This window comes from Eschrichtius robustus, chromosome 2 (assembly GCF_028021215.1).
Source record: "Eschrichtius robustus isolate mEscRob2 chromosome 2, mEscRob2.pri, whole genome shotgun sequence".
NCBI lineage: Eukaryota > Metazoa > Chordata > Mammalia > Artiodactyla > Eschrichtiidae > Eschrichtius > Eschrichtius robustus.
The window spans coordinates 174778205-174800145 of NC_090825.1; the positions used below are offsets into that span (position 1 = coordinate 174778205).

General features: G+C 48.6%; 1 protein-coding gene across 1 annotated transcript in view; it reads right to left on the bottom strand.

The window, feature by feature from the left end:
- Positions 1-3649: 3649 nt before the first annotated feature.
- Positions 3650-21941, bottom strand: part of ACSBG2 (acyl-CoA synthetase bubblegum family member 2) — a 33968-nt gene continuing 15676 nt past the window's right edge. The window contains exons 5-12 of the mRNA XM_068535010.1: positions 18932-19081; positions 14245-14421; positions 9952-10133; positions 9585-9818; positions 7369-7586; positions 5390-5529; positions 5055-5301; positions 3650-3723 (exon numbers count right to left, since the gene is read on the bottom strand). Of these exons, the coding sequence (XP_068391111.1) occupies positions 3650-3723; positions 5055-5301; positions 5390-5529; positions 7369-7586; positions 9585-9818; positions 9952-10133; positions 14245-14421; positions 18932-19081 (1422 nt within the window). The remainder of the gene's footprint in view (positions 3724-5054; positions 5302-5389; positions 5530-7368; positions 7587-9584; positions 9819-9951; positions 10134-14244; positions 14422-18931; positions 19082-21941) is intronic.

Genomic DNA, 21941 nt, shown 5'->3' on the forward strand with positions numbered 1-21941 from the left:
GCCACCGCAGTGAGAAGCCTGCGCACCGCAAGAGTAGCCCCCGCTCGCCACAACTAGAGAAAAGCCCACACGCAGCAACGAAGACCCAACGCAGCCAAAAATAAAATATAAATAAATAAATAAATTTATATATAAAAAAAAGAATCCCAGCTGTTAACTGGGACCAACGGGGTGCTGTGATGATCACTGTTAACACATGTGAGGGGCTTTGGGGCATCAGACACTGCCCCCTTTTGGTCGTCTTGATGCACCTCCACGGCCACCCTGTGAGATGGGGGTCTGTTTTTACAGATAACGTCCCCTCCCAAGACTCAGAAGGTTGAACTCACACAGCCAGTCAGAATTTGAACCCAGAACTGATTTTACAGTCTGAGCTTCTCAACAAAGGACAAGATGTTCGCATCTGGCCAAAAATCAGAACACGGGGTGCTGAAGTGCTTTATTGTCAGAACTTAGTGGAAGGGTTTTCAAGTTGCTCCCAGGAAGGCAAGTAGGTTCGGGGGCCCAGTTCTTCTTCAAACATGTGAAAGCTTTTCTTCTCTGATGTCTCAATTCAATCCTCTGAAGAGGAAAAAAAGCCAGTTGGAGCCCACAAGGTCAAATCTTTCTTTTAAACTGGCAGTTCTTCAGAAACCTCCCCATCAGCTTTCCCAGGATCACGCCCTGAAGGTTCATGGGAATTCAAAGATCTGTGATGGCCCTGTTGCTTCAAGAGGCATGGCAGGTCTGAGAGGGGGTACCTCTTCAACAGGTGGATGATGAAGAGACTGACTCATAGGGAAGCTGACTTCTTAAAAACACGAGAGACTCAAGCCCCTGCCCAGAGCAGCAAATCACGTCGCGATGGGGTCTTCCTCTTGGAGGCTAGAGAAAAGAGAAAGACAAGTTATCACATGGGGATCCTTGGTACATGTATTATATGTTCATTCCCTGAGACCTCACAAGGTACTGTAAGATGGAAATATTCCAGAATGAACGGATCCACTTAGAAATGAGAAAAAAAAAAAAAATGGAATCCCTCTCCAGTGAACTTTAGAGTGGCACTCTCCAGGAGAAGTATCCCATGAGCCACCGAGGTAATTTAAAAATTTCTAATAGCCACACAAAAAAGGAACTGGTGAAATTGACTTAGGTGCTATATTTAATGTAACCCGGTATGTCCCAAAGAGCATCATTCCAACATTCAGTCAGTACTTTAAAATATGAATAAGGTGTTGTATGTTCTGTATTTCGTACCCCGACTTGGAAGCCCAGTGTGGGTTTTATACCCACAGCACATCTCAGTTCAGATGGGCCACATTATGGGCCAGTGGCTGCCATACTGGACAGCACAGGTGCAGAGAGGGTCCACCTCCCACCCCCACGTCAGTGTCGGATGATCTCTTACCCAACCGCAAAGTGAAATCTGAAATCTTGCAAAAGACGTGGAACGATGAATATGATGTGTTTGGCTGCTGGGTTCACCCGCAGCACTTTGACAAACAAAGGTGTGGAGGAGTTAAATCGGTTAACAATGAAGAAAAGAAACTGGATACGGCGGTGTCATGGGCTGGATTGTGTTCCCCTCCGCAAATTCGTATGTTGAAGTCCTCATACCCAGGACCTCAGGATGGGAGTGTCTTTGGAGATGGGGTCTTTACGGAGGTCAGCAAGTTAAAATGAGATCATTAGAGTGGACCCTAATCCAATAGGACATGTGTCTTTATAAGAAGGGGAAATTTGGACACCGACGCAGGGAGAAAACAGCCGTCTACAGGCAAAGGCGAGGGACTGAGAAGGAACCAACCCAGCCGACACCTTGACCTTGGAGACTTGCAGCCTCCAGAACCTTGAGAAAAGAAATTCCTGTTGTTTAAGCACCCTAGTCTGTGGAACTTTGTCCTATGATAGTTCTAGGAAACTAATACAGGTGGGTAGGCTGTGAGCATCAGAAGAGAATGATTTGACCACGAAAGGGTTACAGGTGACCCTTGGGACAACCGAAGCTGCATCCTCCTCTCTGCCTGCACTGTGCCTCTAGCTGGGCTTCCAAAATCCTATCAGTGACTCCGGATGTCATCAGGGCTCCCCATGAACAAGACTTGGGGGAAAAGGAGGAGAAGAGTGGTGGGTGGGAGGAGCTCAAGTCTCAGTCCTTTACCCCCCGGGGTGGGTCGACACACCTCATTCCTTGGGTTCCCGGCCAGTAGAACTTCTCCCACCCACAGTTTTGTTTTTTTTTTTAATTAGTTAATTAGGGCTTCCCTGGTGGTGCAGTGGTTGAGAATCTGCCTGCCAATGCAGGGGACACGGGTTCGAGCCCTGGTGTGGGAAGATCCCACATGCCGCGGAGCAACTGGGCCCGTGAGCCACAGTTACTGAGCCTGCGCGTCTGGAGCCTGTGCTCCGCAACAAGAGAGGCCGCGATAAGTGAGAGGCCCGCGCACCGCGATGAAGAGTGGCCCCCGCTTGCCGCAACTGGAGAAAGCCCTCGCACAGGAACGAAGACCCAACACAGCCAAAAATAAATAAATTAATTTTTTTAAAAATTAATTATTTAATTTTACAGCCAAAAATAAATAATTTTTAAAAAATTAATTTTTACAGCCAAAAATAAATTAATTTTTAAAAAATTAATTAATTTATTTATTTTTATTATTTATGGCTGTGTTGGGTCTTCGTTCCTGTGCGAGGGCTTTCTCCAGTTGCGGCAAGCGGGGGCCACTCTTCATCGCGGTGCGCGGGCCTCTCACTATCACGGCCTCTCTTGTTGCGGAGCACAGGCTCCAGACGCGCAGGCTCAGTAATTGTGGCTCACGGGCCCAGTTGCTCCGCCGCATATGGGATCTTCCCAGACCAGGGCTCGAACCTGTGTCCCCTGCATTGGCAGGCAGATTCTCAACCACTGCGCCACCAGGGAAGCCCTGTTTGTTTGTTTTTTTAATAAATTTATTTATTTATTTTTGGCTGCGTTGGGTCTTCGCTGCTGCGCACAGGCTTTCTCTAGTTGCAGTGAGCGGGGGCTACTCTTCGTTGAGGTGTGCGGGCTTCTCGTCGCAGTGGCTTCTCTTGTTGCGGAGCACGGGCTCTAGGCGTTCAGGCTTCAGTAGCTGTGGCACGTGGGCTCAGTAGTTGTGGCTTGCGGGCTCAGTAGTTGTGGCTCACGGGCTTAGTTGCTCTGTGGCGTGTGTGATCTTCCTGGACCAGGGCTCAAACCCGTGTCCCCTGCATTGGCAGGCGGATTCTTAACCACTGCGCCACCAGGGAAGTCCCCCACCCACAGTTTTTGACCAAAGGGCTTCTCCAGATAAGCCGCAATGAAACATTTGGGCATTTCACCAAAAGCTCTGGTCCTGGATGGGAAGGCTGCCCTGCTCCCTCTACGAGACAAGTGGAAAAGGCAGGAAGAACAGCTAACAGAGTTGGCAGCCGAGCAGGAGGGAGTTTGCATGCCCTGCCGGGACCCAGGTAGAGCGTTAGTTGAGGGCAGACACTACCTAGAAGCCGCGGCAGCCGCGCGTGGGTGCGTGTGCGCACGAGGCCTCTGCGGTTCTGCTCAGGGACCTACCTGCCGCTCGGGGGAGACCAGCTGTGTTGGACTCATCTGAGGCACAGCCCAGCGAAGCTGGTCTCACCATCGGGGCAGCCGGGAGCAGCTCTGCCAATGACGTCACTGATAGAAGTTGTCGATTTGCCTTTTGTATTTCTGTATTATGAAATGTCTTTTAATCTTTGTCGTTGGACCTGCCGAGAAAGGAGAAACCAGTTCAGACGTGGGGATGCAATAAGAGTCCACGTGCCCCGGGCGTGACCAGGAGACAGGGTCTCATGGCTGGGGCCGGGCTGGTGGCTGGCTGTGCCCTTGACTTCCTGGGGGCACCCCCTTTGCCATCCGCAGGAATGAGAGGACCCCTCTCCGCCCCCGCCTTGTCCTTGGGCCGCGGTGAGGATTCCGTGAGCTGGCAGGTGGAGAGCGCAGTGAGCTCTGTGCCTGACAGGGATGCTGTACCCAACCATGGAGGGACACCCCCCGACCCCCCGATTTTATAGGTGAGGCTCAGGGCCAGCTGCTCCAAGGTCACCCAGCAAGTGCATGGCGGGGCGAACGCTCCAACTTGAGACTTCTTTCATCCACAGCCCAGGATGCCCTGTAGGCTCCGGTCACCAGGGGGTGTGGGCTTCCCTCCCGGTGTCCTAGACACACACAATCACACCCCCGACCCTGGATCGCATTTCCAACTCGTAAATAAAAAGACCAGGGTTCGGAGGGACAAGTCACTACTCCATGTGGCGGGCACAGGATTTGAACCCAGGTTGTTGAAGGCTGCACGCTTGCCATGCTCCCAGCTCCCTGCGGTCCACGCTGTGGAAGTACAGCTGAGTGCTGAAAGCAAGCCCCTGGGGGGACCTCAGGGGAAGGCAAGACCCCCCCACCCCACCCCGACCCCTCCCCTCTTGGCGGGGAGACAGGCAAAGCTAAACTAATATGTAGGGTAGTTTCAGACTCTGACATATTAGGGAAGCAAGAAGACAGGGCAGTACAGTAGGTGTGACGGTGGACTGTAGGGTCAGTGTGTTAGGGGGGACGGCAAGCTGCTTTAGCCAGGATGGTCAGGGAAGGCTGCTCTCAGGAAGTGGCCTTTAGGGTGAGACCCAGACAATGAGAAGGAGCCTTTCGGGCAAAGAATTGAGGGGGAAGAGCAGTCCGGGCAGAGGGAGCAGCAGGTGCAAAGGCCCTGGGGAGAAGGGGCTGCGCGCGCGCGTGTGTGTGCGTGTGTGTGCGTGTGTGTGTGCACGCGCGTGCGTGTGTGCGTGTGCATGTGTTTGTGTGTGCGTGTGTGCGCGCGCGCGTGTGTGTGTGTGTGTGTGTCTGCGTGTGTGTGTGTGTGGCTGGGGGGAGATGGACACCAGTTAGCTGGAGGCGGCCGCATCCCCCTCCCGGTCCACGGCTGGTCCCACAGACACTCTGACTCCCAGAAAAAAAGACGCGTCTCCTCAGAGCCCACAGTGGCCCTGGACACTAGCAAGGGACCAGCCTCCAAGTTTCAAGGCCACCGGCTCTCCAGGCCACTCACCTAGCTCCCCGCCACTGATGGAAAAGTCCTTCTTCAAGATGACCCACTTCTGAATCTTCTGCGCGTCGGAGATGGCACACTGATTCACGGCATTTATGCCTTTCTGGATGGCCGTGTAGATCAAGGGGTCTCGCAGCTCCAAGATCTCGGACACGGTGGACGCCTGGCTGCCTGCATCCCGGCAGAACCTGATGGCCTCCCAGGTCAGTCTGTCCAGCGGCTCTCCAGTCGTCTTGTCGACCTCACACTGCCCCGAGACACCCCTGTCACAATGCCTATCACCCGTCTCTGAGGACCAAGAAGCGGATCCCTCCCGCCTAGAACACCCCCGTTACCTTCAGCGTCAGGAGGACACCTAGAAACTTGGCCTTATCTCCCACTAACATGGCGTTACTGATGATGGGAATCTTCTCCTTAACCAGGTTCTCGATGGGAATGGGGGCCACATTCTCGCCGCCAGCAGTGATGATAATTTCTGAAACGAAGCATGGCTGGGGGTGGGTTCAACCATGACAGTCCAAAAGCCCTGCCCCTCTGTGGATCAGAGGGGACAGAGGTTGGCACCAATGACCACTCACCTAGAAAACCCCAGAAGCAGAGGAGGACCTCCGCCCATGGCCAGGACTCTCTCTCTGTCCTTCTCCAGGCCGCAGACCCAAAGTCACTCTGCCCTTCATCCCCCATTTTCAAATTTCCATTAAGCATCCAGGTCCTGGGCATTCCACTTGGACAGCGTCTTACGAACTCCTTGCCTGTTTCTTGGTCCCCCGTACCCTGCTCCAGGCCCTCCAGCATGTCTTGCTTGGAAGATAGTCAGGTGCTTCTGACCACACCCTGTCTCTCTGGTTCCTCCTTTTCCCATCATTTGGCAACTCCCAAAGACCCTAAGTCCCCGCTCTCCCTGGGGGGGTGTGTAGCATCCCTAATTTTGGCAAGCTCTAAAAGAGTTGTGTCACTTTCTCTCGCTGCCTCTGAAATTCTTCAAGAGCCCCTCCTCCTGCCCCAGACACAATCTTTACTTGTTCTTTCATCCTGGGATGCTTGCTACTTCCTGTGCCACCCACCCAAACTCTCTCCCTCCCATCCCATGATCTCACAGTCACCCTCGCTGAGGTCGTTACAGCACTAGTAATAATCAGTTTGATCCCATAATGGACATCTCTGATATCGTCTGCCCAGTGACGACTCCTTTGGGTTTCTTTAGGGAGCTACTCTCCATCTTTATGTGGTTTTCGGGGGGGTGAGCATGTGACCAGGTCTGACCAGTCGGCATATTCCATCCTCTACAGTGATTCATTCTGAGATGTGATAGTGACCCAAGAAGATCCAGCGAGAATCAGGCCTAAAACTTGCCGACACTGTTGGGAATAATACACTCTTACTCATCCCTTGGGTGTTAGGATGAACCTAGACTGTTGGCAACCATCTAGTCACCAAGTTGGAAAAGGCTCTTTAAGAATGGCATCAACACAGAGGACAACATGGTAACAGAAGGATAAAGAGATTCCTTGTGATGTCATTTTGGCACCTGGATCCAGCCATGCCGGAAGCATGACCTTCTGGACTTTGCTGGTTTTGAGCCAATAGCATCACTTTTTCACTCAAACCTGCTTAAGAAGGGTTTTCTGTTGCGTATCATGGAAATAATGCTAACATAGCCCTCTTATTGTATAGGTACTGCCTATGTCAGGCTCCATGCCAAATGGTCTCCCTCAGAGGTTGGTAAACTCCAGCCTGTGGGCTAAATCCCACCTTCCGCCTGTTTTTGTATGGCCACGAGCTAAAAAGGGCTTTCACATTTTTTAATGGTCGGAAGGAAATCCAAAGAAGAATAATATCCATGACACGTGAAGATCCTGTGACATTTGTGTTGGCAAACAGCCATGACCATCGGTCTGCACATCGTCTGCTGCTGCTTTTGTACCACAACGGCCAAGTGGAGCAGCTACGACAGAGACCCTGTGTCCTGCAAATCCAAAATATTTACGCGTGGGCCCTTTATGGGAAAAGTTGACTGATCCCTGTTCTACATCATTTCATTTAATCCTCACTGAATCGTTACAACTCTGTAGTTATCGTTATCCTCAAATGGCAGGGGAGGGAACAGAGGTTTCAGGCCCAGAATGGGCTTCTTTTCTGGCTCCGTCCTGCCGAGGGCCAAATGCTGGGCACAGGGACAGAGCTGGGGTGCGCGGACTGGGGTGTCCCTGTACATCAGTGTGAGCCCCGCCCCCTGAAAGGCGGGGCCTAGGAGCCTTCAACATTCAAGGTGAGACTGCTCACAGGAGGCCCCTGCGGAGCCCGGCCCCAGTACCTTTGATGCGGCCCGTGATAAAGAGGAAGCCCTGGTTGTCCATGTGGCCCAGGTCCCCAGAGTGGAGCCAGCCCTCCTCGTCGATGGCCTCCGCAGTCGCGTCCTCCCTCTCCAGGTAGCCCATGAAGACGTGCCGGCCCCAGAGGCAGATTTCCCCAACGCCGTCCTTGGTCTGCTGGTACAGCATGTTCTTACACCCAGTCATGACTTTGCCGGAACTGCCAGGGCACAGGAGGGAGGAAAACTGAGGCTCGGGGAGACGAGGTCACCCACCCAGGTCGGCCTGGGTCTGTGGCCCAGGCTCCTAACACTCTGCTCAGCTGGCCTGGGCTGGAAGCTGCTGCTGCTGCACCCTCCCCAGGGCCCGGTGGGCATGAGAGGTGTTGGCCGAGTGGAGGGAGGGCTTGTTCAATCAAGTGAGCCAACTTCCCAAACACTTGGTGAACTGGGAAACCCAGCAGAGTTGTAGATTGTTTTATTATTATTATTTTTGGGAATTAATAAAAAATTTTTATTGGAGTATAGTTGTTAGTTTCAGGTGTACAGCAAAGTGAATCTAGATTGTTTTTATCTTCACATAAATAGGAGAAGGACAAAGAGCTCCCGGGTTAAAAACAGCAACAGGGAAGTCCCCTGTGGTCCAGTGGTTAGCACGCCACGCTTTCACTGATGAGGGCCCAGGTTCAATCCCTGGTCAGGGAACTAAGATCCCACAAGCCACATGGCACGGCCAAAAAAAAAAGGAAACAACAAAACCCCCTCCAGAAAACAGGTATGTCGACCTAAACGCAATGACCAGGACAGCTGATTTTAAGTAAGTCAACCAACTAGAATCTCTTTAGAGGTTAAAGTTACTTCCACAAGACAGAGTAGCACCAGCTGATATCTGGATTTTTGTGAAATTCCTTTCACTAGTGATACTACTCGGGAGGGTGGTTTTAAGATGCAGAAAAGGAAGGATTTTCTTACTGCCTTGCTGAGGTCTTTTTTACTGGCAGTTAGAAGGGCCAGTGGTTTTAGGGTTAAGTGTAGGTATTCCCTTAGTAAGAGGAAAAAGAAGGCAGGCCTGTGAAGCTTAACATTTATAAAGAGCCTCCTTACGACCTCCATTAAAAGCTTTTCTAGGGAGACATCCCCAGTGGTCGAGTGGTTAAGACTCCACCACAGGGGACGCGGGTTCGACCCCTGGTTGGGGAACTAAGATCCCACATGCCGCGTGGCTAAAAAAAAAAAAAAAAAAAAATCTAACTTGATTTCCACGTTTATCAACAAGCTATCTCATTTCCAGGATCTACAAGAGGTCCTTTCTGAACACCAGAACTTAAGAATTAAGATTAAATCTTTAAAAAAAAAAAAAAAAAGCTTTCCTAAGAATATGGAAAAACTCAGAAGCTATACAAGTTTCATGAGTTCAACCAGGTAAAGATAAATTCTGCACAGCGAAAAACACTCTTTAAGGAAGGACCACTCTTTGGTTTTGGAAGAAAACTCCAGTGGGCATTTGGGTTCTGCAGAAAACAGACCCAGATGGGATTATGGACTGGAGAAGGGGAGATAACTGATGGGCAAGGTAAAGTAAGAGGCAGGAGATGGTTTTGCCAGATTGGGAAGACTGAATTTAGTTTTTTTGCTAAGTTCAGAGGCAGCCAGAACTCGGCCGAGCATGAGAGGAGAGCCAGCCTTGCAATATGGTGGCAGGGCGGGGGTCAGGGAGGGGCACAACCAGGAGGCCCTGTGAAGGAACACCGTTCTCGGACTCCACGTGGAGCTTGGCTTGGTTGTTCTCACTGTGTCAGTATCACCGGGCTCCATCCTGCAGCCCGAGGTGAGCTGAGCTTGGGAGAAAGCCAGGAGGGGCCTGGGGATGTGTTTGAGAGAAAGCGCCATGGAGATGAATGGTCCCGAGGTCTAGGGAGGTGAACCTTGGGTGGGTGAGCCTGGGGTGGGCCGTCCGGAGGCAGAGCTCGCAAATGACAAATAGGGAGAGTCCATAGAATGTTTGAGAGCCCTTCCCCTTTGTCCATGGGCTCTCGGACAAACTGGGGCTTCCCACGGTCACGAAAATTTGGGGCTTGGAGGCTGGAGAACAGGGGTCATTCTGGAGACACCAAGTCAGGATTCATCTTAGCCCAGAGGCCTGTCGACCCTCCCATCTTCATCCCTTTGACCCCGTGTGGCTGGAGGACCGGGAGGGAGTCTGCCCGGGAGGCCAGTACCTTAGAATCCTGTAGTTCTCTGGGCTGGACGTGGAATGGGGTCCTGAGCTTTCACTCATACCGTACGCCTCACCTATAGGCATGTCCAGGCTTAGAAAGAACTCAGCAGTCTCTTGGTCGAGGGGTGCGGCCCCGCTGATAAAAATGCGGCAGCGATCCAGGCCAAGGGAATTCTTGATTTTGGTGAACACGAGGGCCTTTGCCATGCGGTAGCTCATGGGAGTGTCATGTCCCCTATGAACATGAATGCCAAGGAGAGCTCTATAGCCATGGAGCCACAAGGGGGCTGATGGGACCCAGCTGGAGAAGGCTGAGCCCCCTCACCCACTGCCCTCCCACGCCTGGCCCCGCTGAGCCCTCCACTTACCCTCGCATCCTTTTTGAGTTGACCTCGAAGCCAATATTTCTTGCCCACGAAAACACCTTTCTCCTCAAGCTTGAAGATTTGCCAACAGTTTCCTTTATCTTCTCATGCATCTTTTCCCAAATTCGGGGCACCCCCAGGAAGGCGGTAGGCTTTACCTCCTGCAGAGTGTCGACCAAAGTGCCCTGCAGGGCGCAGAGCTGGGTTAGCCACACCTGCAACCCAGGTGTCCATCTCTCCTCAGCCGCTCAGCTCACCCTGGTCCCGTAAGCCAAGAGCTCCTCAGCTCAGCTCAGCTCTTGGCTTATGGGACCAGGGTGAGCTCCTGACCCAAGGGAGCCAATCCATTGGCTGGCCAGTGGCCAATCAGATTATCATGCTCTCTCTGGGCATTTGGTAGAGAGCACAGACTGGTAAAATGTTTTTGGAAGGCAGCGTGACAGTATTATTAACATTTTAAATGCAACTTGGCAGCTTCACTTCTGTGGGTGACAGAATTCAGCTGAATGAAAGATCCGGTACACAGAGAAGCACGTGTGAGATATTCTTTGTGCATCATTTTGTAACAGGATAGAAACAGACTTCATGGCCAATGACGGGGGGATTGGCTAAAGAAACTGTGGCCCAAGAATGCAGTGGAGTATTATGCAAGATTCTCCCCCAAATTGATCTATAGGTTCAGTGTAATCCCTATCAAAAATAGGCAAGCTATTTCATACAAATTGACAAGCTGATCTTAAGATTTATATGGAAATGCAGAGGATCTGGAATCACCAAAGCAATTTTGAAAAAGAAGAACAAAATCAGAGGACTTATTACCTGATTTTGAAACTTATTATAAAGTAGGGTGATCAACTGTCCTGATTTGCCCAGAACTGGAGGCGTTCCTGGAATGCAGGATTTTCACTTATGAAACCGGGCAAGTCCCAGGTAAACAGGGACAAGGGGGTCATACTACCATAAAGCCGGAAAAATAAAGTCAGTGTGGTTTTGGTGTAAGGATAGACATAAAGTTCAGTGGAGCAAAACTGAAAATCTGGAGATGAATCTTCACATTTATGATCAATTGACATTCAATAAAAGTGCCAAGGCAATTTAATGCAGGAAAGGATATCTGTATACAAACAAACAAACAAACGAGAGCTTAGCTAACTTAGAGCCTTCTTGCCAAACACAAAAATTACCTCAAAATGGATCACAGACCTAAAAGTAAGAGCTAAATCTAAAAGCCCTCCAGAAGAACACATAGAAGAAAATCTCTGTGACCTTGGAGTAGGCAGTGATTTCTTACAAATGACGCCAGAAGCATGGAAGAAAAAAAATCAGTAAATTGGAGAGTTAACATTCATTAGAGGTAAACACGTTTTGCTTTTCAAAAGACACGAGTAAGAAAATGAGAAGACAAGCCACGGAACTGGGAGAAAGTATTTGCAAATCATATATTTGATAAAGGATTTGTAAAAAGAACCCTTAACATTCAACAATAAGAAGATACACAACCAGATTTTTAAATGGTTAAAAATTTGATCAGTCATTTTTCCAAAGAAGATATACAAACGGCCAATAAGCACAGGAAAAGTTGCTCACCACCATTAATCATTCGAGAAATGCAAATTAATATGGGAGATACCACTTCGCATCTACTAGGATGGCAATAATAATAATAAAACAAAACAAAAACAAGTGTTGGTGAGGATGTGGAGAAATTGGACCTCTCGTACACTTCTGGTCGGGAATGTAAAATGACACAGCCACTTTGAAAACAGTCTGGCAGTTGCTTATGATGTTAAGCCAGGATCCAGTGGTTAAGACTCTGCACTTCCACTGCAGGGGGCATGGGTTCGATCCCTGGTGGGGGAACTAAGATCCCACGTGCAGCACGGTGCAGCCAAAAAAAAAAAAAAAAATGTTAAGACAGCTTTGTTACCTGGTTGACAATTTTAAATTTTTTGACAGTATTAGGGGTTGATAAGGATATTGGAGACTGGGACCTTCTCAGGCCCTGTAGGCGAGTGTGTATACATTATGTTTTCAGCCAGAAAATAAAGTATTCATTTACTGAGTGTCTAATGTGTCTCAGACACTGAGCACGGGGGATGTGAGAGTGACCGAAAGGGGTCAAGGAGATATTTAAGCAGGGAACTAAATGACATGGAGGAGCCAGCCATGTGAAGAACAGGAGAATGAGCCCTCTGGAAGGAATTACAAAGGCCCTAAGACTTAGTCTAGGGGAGATTATCCTGGATTATCCAGGTGGGTCCAGTGTCATCACAGGGGTCCTTACAAGAGGGAGGCAGGAGGATCAGAGAGGTGTGACAGTGGGAACAGAGATAGGGGTGTGTGTGTGTGTGTGTGTGTGTATGTGTGTGAGTAAGAGAGAGAGAGAGATTTGAAGATGCTATGTGCTCCTAGCTTTGAAAATGGAGGAAGAGGCCACAAGCCAAGGAACATAGGGAGCCTCTAGAAGCTAAAAAAGGCAAGGAAACCAGTTCTCCCCAAGAGCTTCCAGAAAGAACACAGTCCTGCTCATGTCTTGGTTTTATCCCATTGAGACCCATTTTAGACTTCTGACCTCCAGAACTGTGGGATAATAAATTTATGTTGTTTTAAGCCACTAAGTTTTGTGGTAATTTGTTCCAGCAATCATAGGAAGCAAATACAGAGAATGTAGCTGAGGAAAGTGCAGAGTTCTTTTCTGGCTCTGTTAAGTCTACAAGGTCAGGACATACAAGAATTCTTTCATTTACTTAACATGAAAAACCTACCAAAGATGAACTCCAGCTAAATGAAGAGGTAACCCCCAAAAAAGAACACAAGGACCTTAGAAAACAGAGGATTCAGCACAGGAGTGGGAGGAAGGGATATCCCTGCATGACAGCTTGTAGAAGCTGCTGTTGACGTCCTCTTCAGATCTCTAATGGTCCACAGCTTCCCTCTTCTTCAGAGAACTGCCCTTATTCAGAAATGCCTGGGAAGTTATGCACCCGCATGAGTGCATAAGCCTATAGCCAACGACTCTCTGAGATGGGGGTACAAAAGCCCAGACCCCTTGCCTCAAAGCAGTACAACTGTGGTGCCATTCATGCTTCAGAGATTCCCATGGGATTGGTTTGTGTAAGGGCAGTTCCACTTACATGCCAGCTGAACTCACATCCTCTCTTCTCCCCTTGCCATATCTTGCTCCCCTCACTCCCTTACAGTTTTCACCTGAGAGATCCTACTCAATTAATTACAAAAAATCTCCATCCCATCTCAGGTTCTGCTTCTAGGGGGCCCAATCTAGGACAACTTAAAACAACAAGCAGTCCTACTCAGGGGAAAATAATGCAGTGGGTATTAGAACATTTGGAAAATCCTGATAAGCATGTGACAGTTGAGATGGAGCAACTGTGGACAGGTATACAGAAAACTTCCACCAAATTGGAAAAGAAAGGCAACTGTTAACTCGGGGGAAAACAAAAGGTTGTACCAGACAGGAAATGTAATCATGTAGCAAACTACATGGCTCCGTTAACTAAGAAATCTTTTCATTGAGAGGATGGGAAAAGGGGAAGCAAGTGAAGATGGGGGTGTAAGAGGATTAAATCCTTGCCTACTGCAATAGAAAAGTAATAGATAATATTTTAAAGTGCATGAATCAAGAAAATTATTACATATTTTTTTAAAACTGGAGGTAAATGCCAGAAGAAATCTCTTGAAAATTCTAGAGAGTTTGCCTCTGGAGGGTGGTTAGGACACTGCTGTTTTTCAAAAGAGGTCCAAAATCCCTTATCTCAAACCCTTGGGGCCAGATGTGTTCTGGAATTTAGAATAATCTGGCCTTCAGAAAGGTAATATGGTGCTTATTTCATTTGTTATATGAATCCCATGGTGGTGTCTTGGCAAGCCAGCTGAAATCCTTCACGTTAATATTTCTGCAGATACACATATTCCCAATAAGTGGGATAAAAATGAAGACTCCAAATAGCTTCACATCAGTTCAGGTCATATTTTACTGCCAAAAACGTTTGGTTTGGGGAGCATTTTGGAGTTGGGAATACTGACTTAAAAAAAAACTACACATGTACACACACGTTCTGCTTTCAATACCATTCACATCTTAGTCTTAGGTTGTTCAGTATACAGTCTGCACAACCATGGACACCATGACTTGGATAAAGATAAAAACTAAAAGAAGGTGGTTGACTGTTTCAAATGCTGCTGACTGGGAGCATTAGATGAGGATGGAGAAGGAACCCCCAGATCTGGGACTTGAAGGAACCATCCACTCCTCCGGGCTGCCCTTGGCCTTCATACCTTGAGTGCATCTGGTTGAGCAAAGTAGACGAAAGCCCCGACCTTCATGGGTATCCAGACATCCATCATCTGAGCTGCGATGTGGCTGAGAGGAAGGTAGCTGACCACCACCTCCTGCTTCTCAGGAGCATAAGCCAGATTGAAGTCCCTCGCCACCGACCCCGCCGTCCATGTGATCTAGAACACAAATCGAGCTTACAATCCAATACGATTCAGCGTGCCTCATCCTTGCCCGAGGGCCATTTAAATGCAATTATCTAACAAACACAAAGCACCTGCTTAGGCACCGCTCTTGTACTTTACAAACATTGAGTCACTTAGTCCTCATCTTAACACACTGGGGTTGATAACTGCGATTCTCCCCATCTGTAAGATGGGGAACCAGAAGCACAGAGAGGTTCACTGACTCGCCTGAGGATGGAAGGAGCAGTAAAATTCGATGGAAAGCTTTGGGGGATTACCAGACGCCCTAGGATCCAGCAACAGACCCTAGAGTCAGAATGTCTATCAGGGATAGTCAGAAATCTGAAGGATTCAGTAAGTGTCCCAGAATCAAATCCTGACTCCACCATTTACTAGCTGTGTGACCCTGGGCTATTTGCTTAGAAATCCTTTGCAACCTGTATTTGCTCATCTGTAAAAGGGGCACGGAGTTTCCTCGTGCCCAACATAAAACTATAAAACCAACACTGTCCAACAAACGAAAAGGCCACCCATAATCCCGTGGCATTAATACCCCAACAATTAGTATGTTAATGTTTTTCTTTCTCCGGTGTATACCTTTATGGAAAGTTTTAGCATACCTATGATTTTGCAATCTATATTTTTTACTGGTGTCATAAGTCTCTGGCAAACAGTCGCCTCGTTAATGCAGCCACACGGGCCTCTGCACTGTTCCTCCAACACATCAGGCAAGGTCCCGCCTCAGGGCCTTTGCATGGGCTGTTCCTGCTGCCTGGGATGGGCATCCTCTAGCTGTCTCCACAACTGACTCCTCAGATGTTATATTCTGGTTAAATGTCGCTTCCTTACGGAAGCAGTCTCACATCACCCGAACTGAAGTTGCCAGCGTCTGTCTAATCCTCTACGTACTACTTGCCACAATCTGAGTGGTTTTATTTGTTCATTCCCTGTCTGTCTTCCCGAGGGCCACCATTGGGTCTGTTTTGCTCAAAGCTGTTTTCCCAGCACATAGTAGGTGCCCAGTAAATTTTTGTTGAATGAATGAATGAGGAAAGAGAAGTTACATTTAAGTGTAATGAAATATGCAAAGCACTCGCCCTGTAGTAAGCCCTCAAGATTTGTCCCTCTTCTTTCTCTGGGCCTCAGGATGGAGGGATTTTCCTTGTGCACCCATAAGCACTGTCACCCACAGTGACCCAAGGAACCCAGCGCCCATTTGTTGAGAAAAGGGGCTAGGTGTGTGTAGACCGTGATTTACAGTGGTTTAGACACTCCTGGGTTCAGATCCTGGCTCAGACCTTTCTGTGCTCTCTGACCTTGTGCAAGTCATTTCCCCTCTCTGAGCCTCAGTTTCCCAGTCTCTGAAAAGGGTTAATGACACATCTTACCTTGTGGGGTTTCTGTTAGGGGTTAGTGTGTTTATCTCAGCATGGCATAGTACCCTGTAAACGGGAGAAGCTTTGAGCTGTTGACCTATGTTGAGAACATGGGACTAGCTTTGATTTCCTGCTGTAAAGATGACGATTACGATTTAAAAAATAATAGCCGACAGGGATTATTTTTTAATCCCAATGTGCCAGGCGTTGCTCTGAGCATCTTATGTCTATGTGGTAGGTTAAAGACAACTGCAAATTCTCTGCTACCCCTGCCATTCAGAGCTGGAGTCTGTTTTCCTTTCCCTTCACAGGGCTGGTCTGGTGACTGGTTTTGACCCACAGAGTGGAGCACCGTGTAAACTTCTGACATTGAGTCCTAATAGACTGCAGCTTCTGCCTTTGTATCAGGGCATGCTTGCCCTCGGGGGAGCCAGCGCCACGTTGAGAAGTTCGACAGCCTCGATGCCTCCATGCTGTGAGGAAGCCCAAGCCCCATGAAACACGTGAGTGAAGCCCTGCTTGGACCTGCCAGCCCAGCCTGGGCACCACCTGAATACAGCTGAGTGACCCCAGCTGACATTCTGTAGGGCAGAAAAGACGCTTTGCCAAGCCCTGCCCAAATTCCAGACCCAGAAATAACACACTTTTGGTGTTTTAAGTTGCTAAGTTCTAGAACGGTTTGTTACACGGCAGTAGCTAACTGACACAGTATAGGAAATAATTTAACCTTCATAGCAACTCTGAGAGGTAGCAACCATTCTTGTCTCCATTTTACAGATGGGCAAACCAAAGCCCAGAGAAGTTAAGGAAATCTTCTCAGGTCACATCGTTAGCAAGTGGGGGAGCCAGGATGCAGATCCAGGCAGACTTGCTCCAGGGGCTCGGCTTTTGTCTGCCCTCTGCGTGGACGTGATCTCGCTAGACATGAAGCCACTGGGAGCGTGGACGCTGGCCAGGGTTGGGTGGGGGCCTCATCAGACTCCATTCAGTCCACAAAATGGATTGAATCCTCCTGTACACCAAGCACTGGAGACACAGCAGTGAACCAGACAGACAGCCCCTGCCCTCAAGGAGCTGTTGTTCATGATAAACACGTGACTGTATAATATGGCAGTGTAAGAAAAAACAGTAGCCAAATGGGGCTTGGGGGCTAATGGGATGGTTTACTTTTCTTTGCTATTTTAAACGTGGAAGTCAGGGAGGGCTTCACAGAGGCGGTAACATTTGAGCAGGGACCCGGAGGAGGTGAAGGAGCAAGTCATGTGGGTCTCTGGGAAATAGTATTCCATGTAGAGGGAACAGCCAATGCAAACGCCAGAGTGTGCTGCCAGCTAGTAAGCTGGGCTGGTGGGGAAGGCCCTTATAAAGTAGAAACGCTTCATTTTAAAACTAGCAGTCTTTCTGACTCACAGAGGGGAGTGTGTTGGGTGCATGTCCTGCCAGAGACTTTCCTGCTTTTAAAACTTACACACGTGTACATCACTCGCTGCCGTTTTTCAGTTTTTAACAAAATCGCGTCGTGCTCTGTGTACTGTTCTTCAACCAGCTTTAACATATTTGTAACGATCGCATCTTTGGACATTTTTACACCTTAACCCCATAGACCTACAGTGTAGTTGAAAATGTGGACTGTGGCGCCTGCCTGCCTGGGTTTCGGCTCCTGGCTCTGCCACACTGCTTGCTGTGTGACCTGGGTCCAGCAGCTTAACCTCTCTGGGCTTCAGTTTTCTCATCTGTAGAAACAGCGTCCGCCTGATAGAATGGATACAGTCATAGAATTGCTGCAAGGATTTACAAAGTGTAAAACTCTCAGGACGGCCCCTGGCCCCATAGTAAGTGTGCAACAGAAATGAACCGTCACTGTCTTTCTTGTTCTTTAAAAAAACATTGGGGCTTCCCTGGTGGCGCAGTGGTTAGGAATCCACTTGCCAATGCAGGGGACACGAGTTCGAGCCCTGGTCCGGGAAGATCCCACGTGCCGCGGAGCAACTAAGCCAGTGCGCCACAACTACTGAGCCTGTGCTCTAGAGCCCGAGAGCCACAGCTACTGAGCCTGCGTGCCACAACTACTGAAGCCCGCGTGCCTAGAGCCCTTGCTACGCAACAAGAGAAGCTACCGCAATGAGAAGCCCACACACCGCGACGAAGAGTAGCCCCCGCTCGATGCAACTAAAGAAAGCCTGCGTGCAGCAACGAAGACCCAACACAGCCAAAAATAAGTAAATAAATAAATTGATGGGAAAAAAAAAACCAAACACCAACAACTTTATCGAGGTGTAATTGACATACAGAGAACCGCATTTGAAGTGTACAATTTGGCACACACTGACTATGTCTGCACCCGTGAAGCCAGCCATCACCACCATCGAGATGGTGGACGTTTCCATCGCCTTTGTAATGCCTCCCTCTTGCCCTCCCCAGGCAGCCACTGATCTGCTTTTGGTCCCTGTAGATAAGTTTGCGTTTTCTAGGCTTGCACCACACGGCTTGCAGGATATTAGTTCTCCGACCAGGGATTGAACCCGGGCCCTCAGCAGTGGAAGCACAGAGTCCTAACCACTGGCCCGCCAGGGACGTCCCCCATAAACAGGATCTTTTAGCATGTATTCTCCTTATTCTTTCCTAACAGTGACCTAAATAACCATCAGCTTTGGATTCCACCCAGACATGTGTAAGTTTTCCCCAAGCACACGGCCTTCCTCAACTAACTAAAACAGCTTCTGCTTTACCCCTGAAACACAATGTGTGTACTGCCCTTTCATGTATTTATTTTATCAAACACGGTTCTGAGCTCAAACAACCCATGAGGCAGGGACTGTTACATTGCACCCGTTTTACAGATGAGGAAACTGAGGCTTGGAGATGTCAGATGCCCTGCCCAAGATCACAGAGCCAGGTCTGCTCCAGAGTCCCTGATCTCAACCCCTGCACTATGCTGCGCCCAACCTTGGAAGCATTTGCATAACTCTCTGTGCCCCACAGATCAAGGGCACCCCCATGTGCTGGGCCCCTAAACGCCACTGTGCCCCTGTGGGTCAAGAACAAAACTAGCCTGAAGGCCACTGCCCCAGAGTGACGGGACCCTGGATGCTGCAAATTTCGTCCCTGTCAGCAGAGACAGCACTTACGTTGTCATGGCTAAGCATCACCCCCTTGGGATAGCCTATGGTCCCAGAAGTGTAGATGATCACAGCACACTGATTGGCCTTCTGGCTCTTCATGATCTGGTCCAGCTGGGACTCGGGGATGCTATTGCCAAGCTCCATGAAATCATCCCACTGTGGAAAGAAAAGACAAGCGAAGACCTAAATAGACATTTCTCCAAAGAAGACACAAAAAATGGCCAAGAGGCACATGAAAAGATGCTCAACATTACTAATTATGGGAGAAATGCAAATCAAAACTACAATGAGGTATCACCTCACACCGGTCAGAATGGCCATCATCAAAAAGTCTACAAACCATAAATGCTGGAGAGGGTGTGGAGAAAAGGGAACCCTCTTGCACTGTTGGTGGGAATGTAAATTAATACAGCCACTATGCAGAATAGTATGGAGGTTCTTTAAAAAACGAAAAATAGAACTATCATATGACCCAGCAATCCCAATACTAGGCATATACCCGGAGAAAACCATAATTCAAAAAGACACACACACTCCAATGTTCACTGCAGCACTATTTACAATAGCGAGGACATGGAAGCAACCTAAATGTCCACCAACAGAGGAATAGATAAAGAAGATGTGGTATATATATATATATATATACAATGGAATATTACTCAGCCATAAAAAGGAACAAAATTGGGTCATTTGTAGAGTTGTGGATGGCCCTAGAGACTGTCATACAGAGTGAAGTAAATCAGAAAGAGAAACACAAATATCATATATTAACGCATATATGTGAAATCTTGAAAAATGGTGCAGATGAACCTATTTGCAAAACCGAAATAGAGACAGTGTAGAGAACAAACGTATGGACACCAAAGGGGGGAAATGGGAGGGTGGGATGAACAGGGAGATTGGGGTTGACATATATACACTACTGTGTATAAAATAGATAACTAATGAGAACCTGCTGAATAGCACAGGGAACTCAGTGCTCTGTGGTGACCTAAATGGGAAGGAAATCCAGGGAAGAGGGGATATATGTATACGTATAGCTGATACACTTCACTGTACAGCAGAAACTAACAACAACATTGTAAAGCAACTATACTCCGAAAAACAAACAAAAGAAGTGGAGGGTGGGGACTCAGGGTGTGTGAGAGGGGTCCTCAGCACCTAGGAGTTCCCTTCCCCGTCGGATCTTGCCCCACCAGCTTCTCCCGAAGCATGATTCCCAGCAGGAGGAAAGGCACCTCTTACAAAAGCCCTAAGATGTTTGCTTCTTCTCCTCCACTTCCCAGGCAGGCTACTCAAGCACCGGTGCCTCAGTTTCCTCATAGGTAAAGTGGGAATGACATCAAGACCCAACTCCTTGGGTTGTCTTAAGCAGTAAATGGGTTAATATATGTAAAATGCTCAGAACAGCAGAGTTCAATATTATTTGTTCTCTGCCTTCCCAGATGCCACTCAGCACCTCAAACTTATTAGTTACCAGATTGATGTGGCTGAGGGCCACTGTGATTGGTTTAAGCTAGAAGGTCCCATCTGCCTGGGCCACAGTGGTTAGACTGGGTCTGGGCACGTGACCTCAGGTGGTCCAGTCACAGTGAAGGTCAGGGCTTTTGCTGGAAGTGCTGGGACATGAATGAGTCATCTGAACGTGAATAAGATGTAGCCATAGGAGCTGCTGGACCATCTCAGGACTAGGGGGAATCAAGGCTGGCATGGAGCCAAGATATGAAGAGAGCAAAATGGAGTCTAGGTCACGTTATTTGAGCCCCTGGTTCCAGCCATGCCTGAAATCCACACCCTAGGTTGTGGATATGAGCCAATAAATGGTCTTTTAAGCTTAAGCCATGTGGTGTTAGGCTTTTGTCACTTGCAACCAAAGACATCCTTACTGATAAGAGATACATCATCTCCCTATGGCAGATGAAGGAGCTGAGGCTCAGAGGTGGTAAGTTACCTGCCCAGGGTCACACAGCAGGTAGACAGAGGAACTATCATTCTAACCCAAGACTGTCTGACTCCAGAGCCTGTGCTCTTAATTAGCTTAGAATTTGGTGCCTCAGAAGGAACTGTTGGGCTGGGTGAACCAAATTTCACCTGAGACCTGCAAAAATTCTACCTCTGAGCCCCTAGTGAGGCTCTGGATGAGGGTAATGTCCTGTCTGCAAGACAGAGGGCACTCCAGGTCCTCCAGAAATGGCCAGTATTGCCTGTAGCCTGCCAGGGCAACGCTGGCCCCATCTGAAAGGGAAGGACCTTTACCCAGACCGTCTCTAACAGGGTAGGGTGATGGTGAGAGGAGCACACAAAAGCCTTTTGCAGGACCCTGTCCTTTCTCTGAGAGATGCCTCAAGCCCTCCCCCGCAAAGGATGCTCCCGTAATGGCTGGTGCAAGACCTCATTCTCCCATGGCCGCAAATGATTGGATTAGGTAGACACCAGAGCCAGTCCTGTCCAATCCAGTCCTCTCTCTTGGCAATCTGCAGTTGGTCCTGAGTCCAATCCCAGGCATCGTAACCTACCCAGTTAATTGTCTCATTCTGCCATCCCCCTGCCCCCGAATTTCACCTTTTATTTTCCCAGGCGCTTTCTTTTTCTCTCAGTTCTAATGAATGTATTCCTAAACTGAATCTAAAAACGGTAGGCTCTGCTCACCCTTGCAGAGAAGGAGATACTAATCTATGTCACAGAACTCTTCCCTATAAATCATTTTCCTCAACCAGGGGTGATTTTGCCCCCTAGGGGACTTAGGCAGTGTCTGAGGATATTTTTGATTGTTTCAACTGGGAGGGTGCTATTGGCACCTAGTGGGTAGAGGCCAGGGATGTCGCTCAACACCTTACAATGCAGAGGACGGCCCCCACGATGAAGAATTACCCACCCCAAATGTCCAACAAGGCTGAGAAACCCTGCTGTAAATACTACTTCTAACAAATGAGTTTATTTAACTTATCCAGGCTTAAGATATTGTTTCTGTGTTGGTCATTTTTAACCTCTGAAAGGTCTGTAATTCTGATCGGCT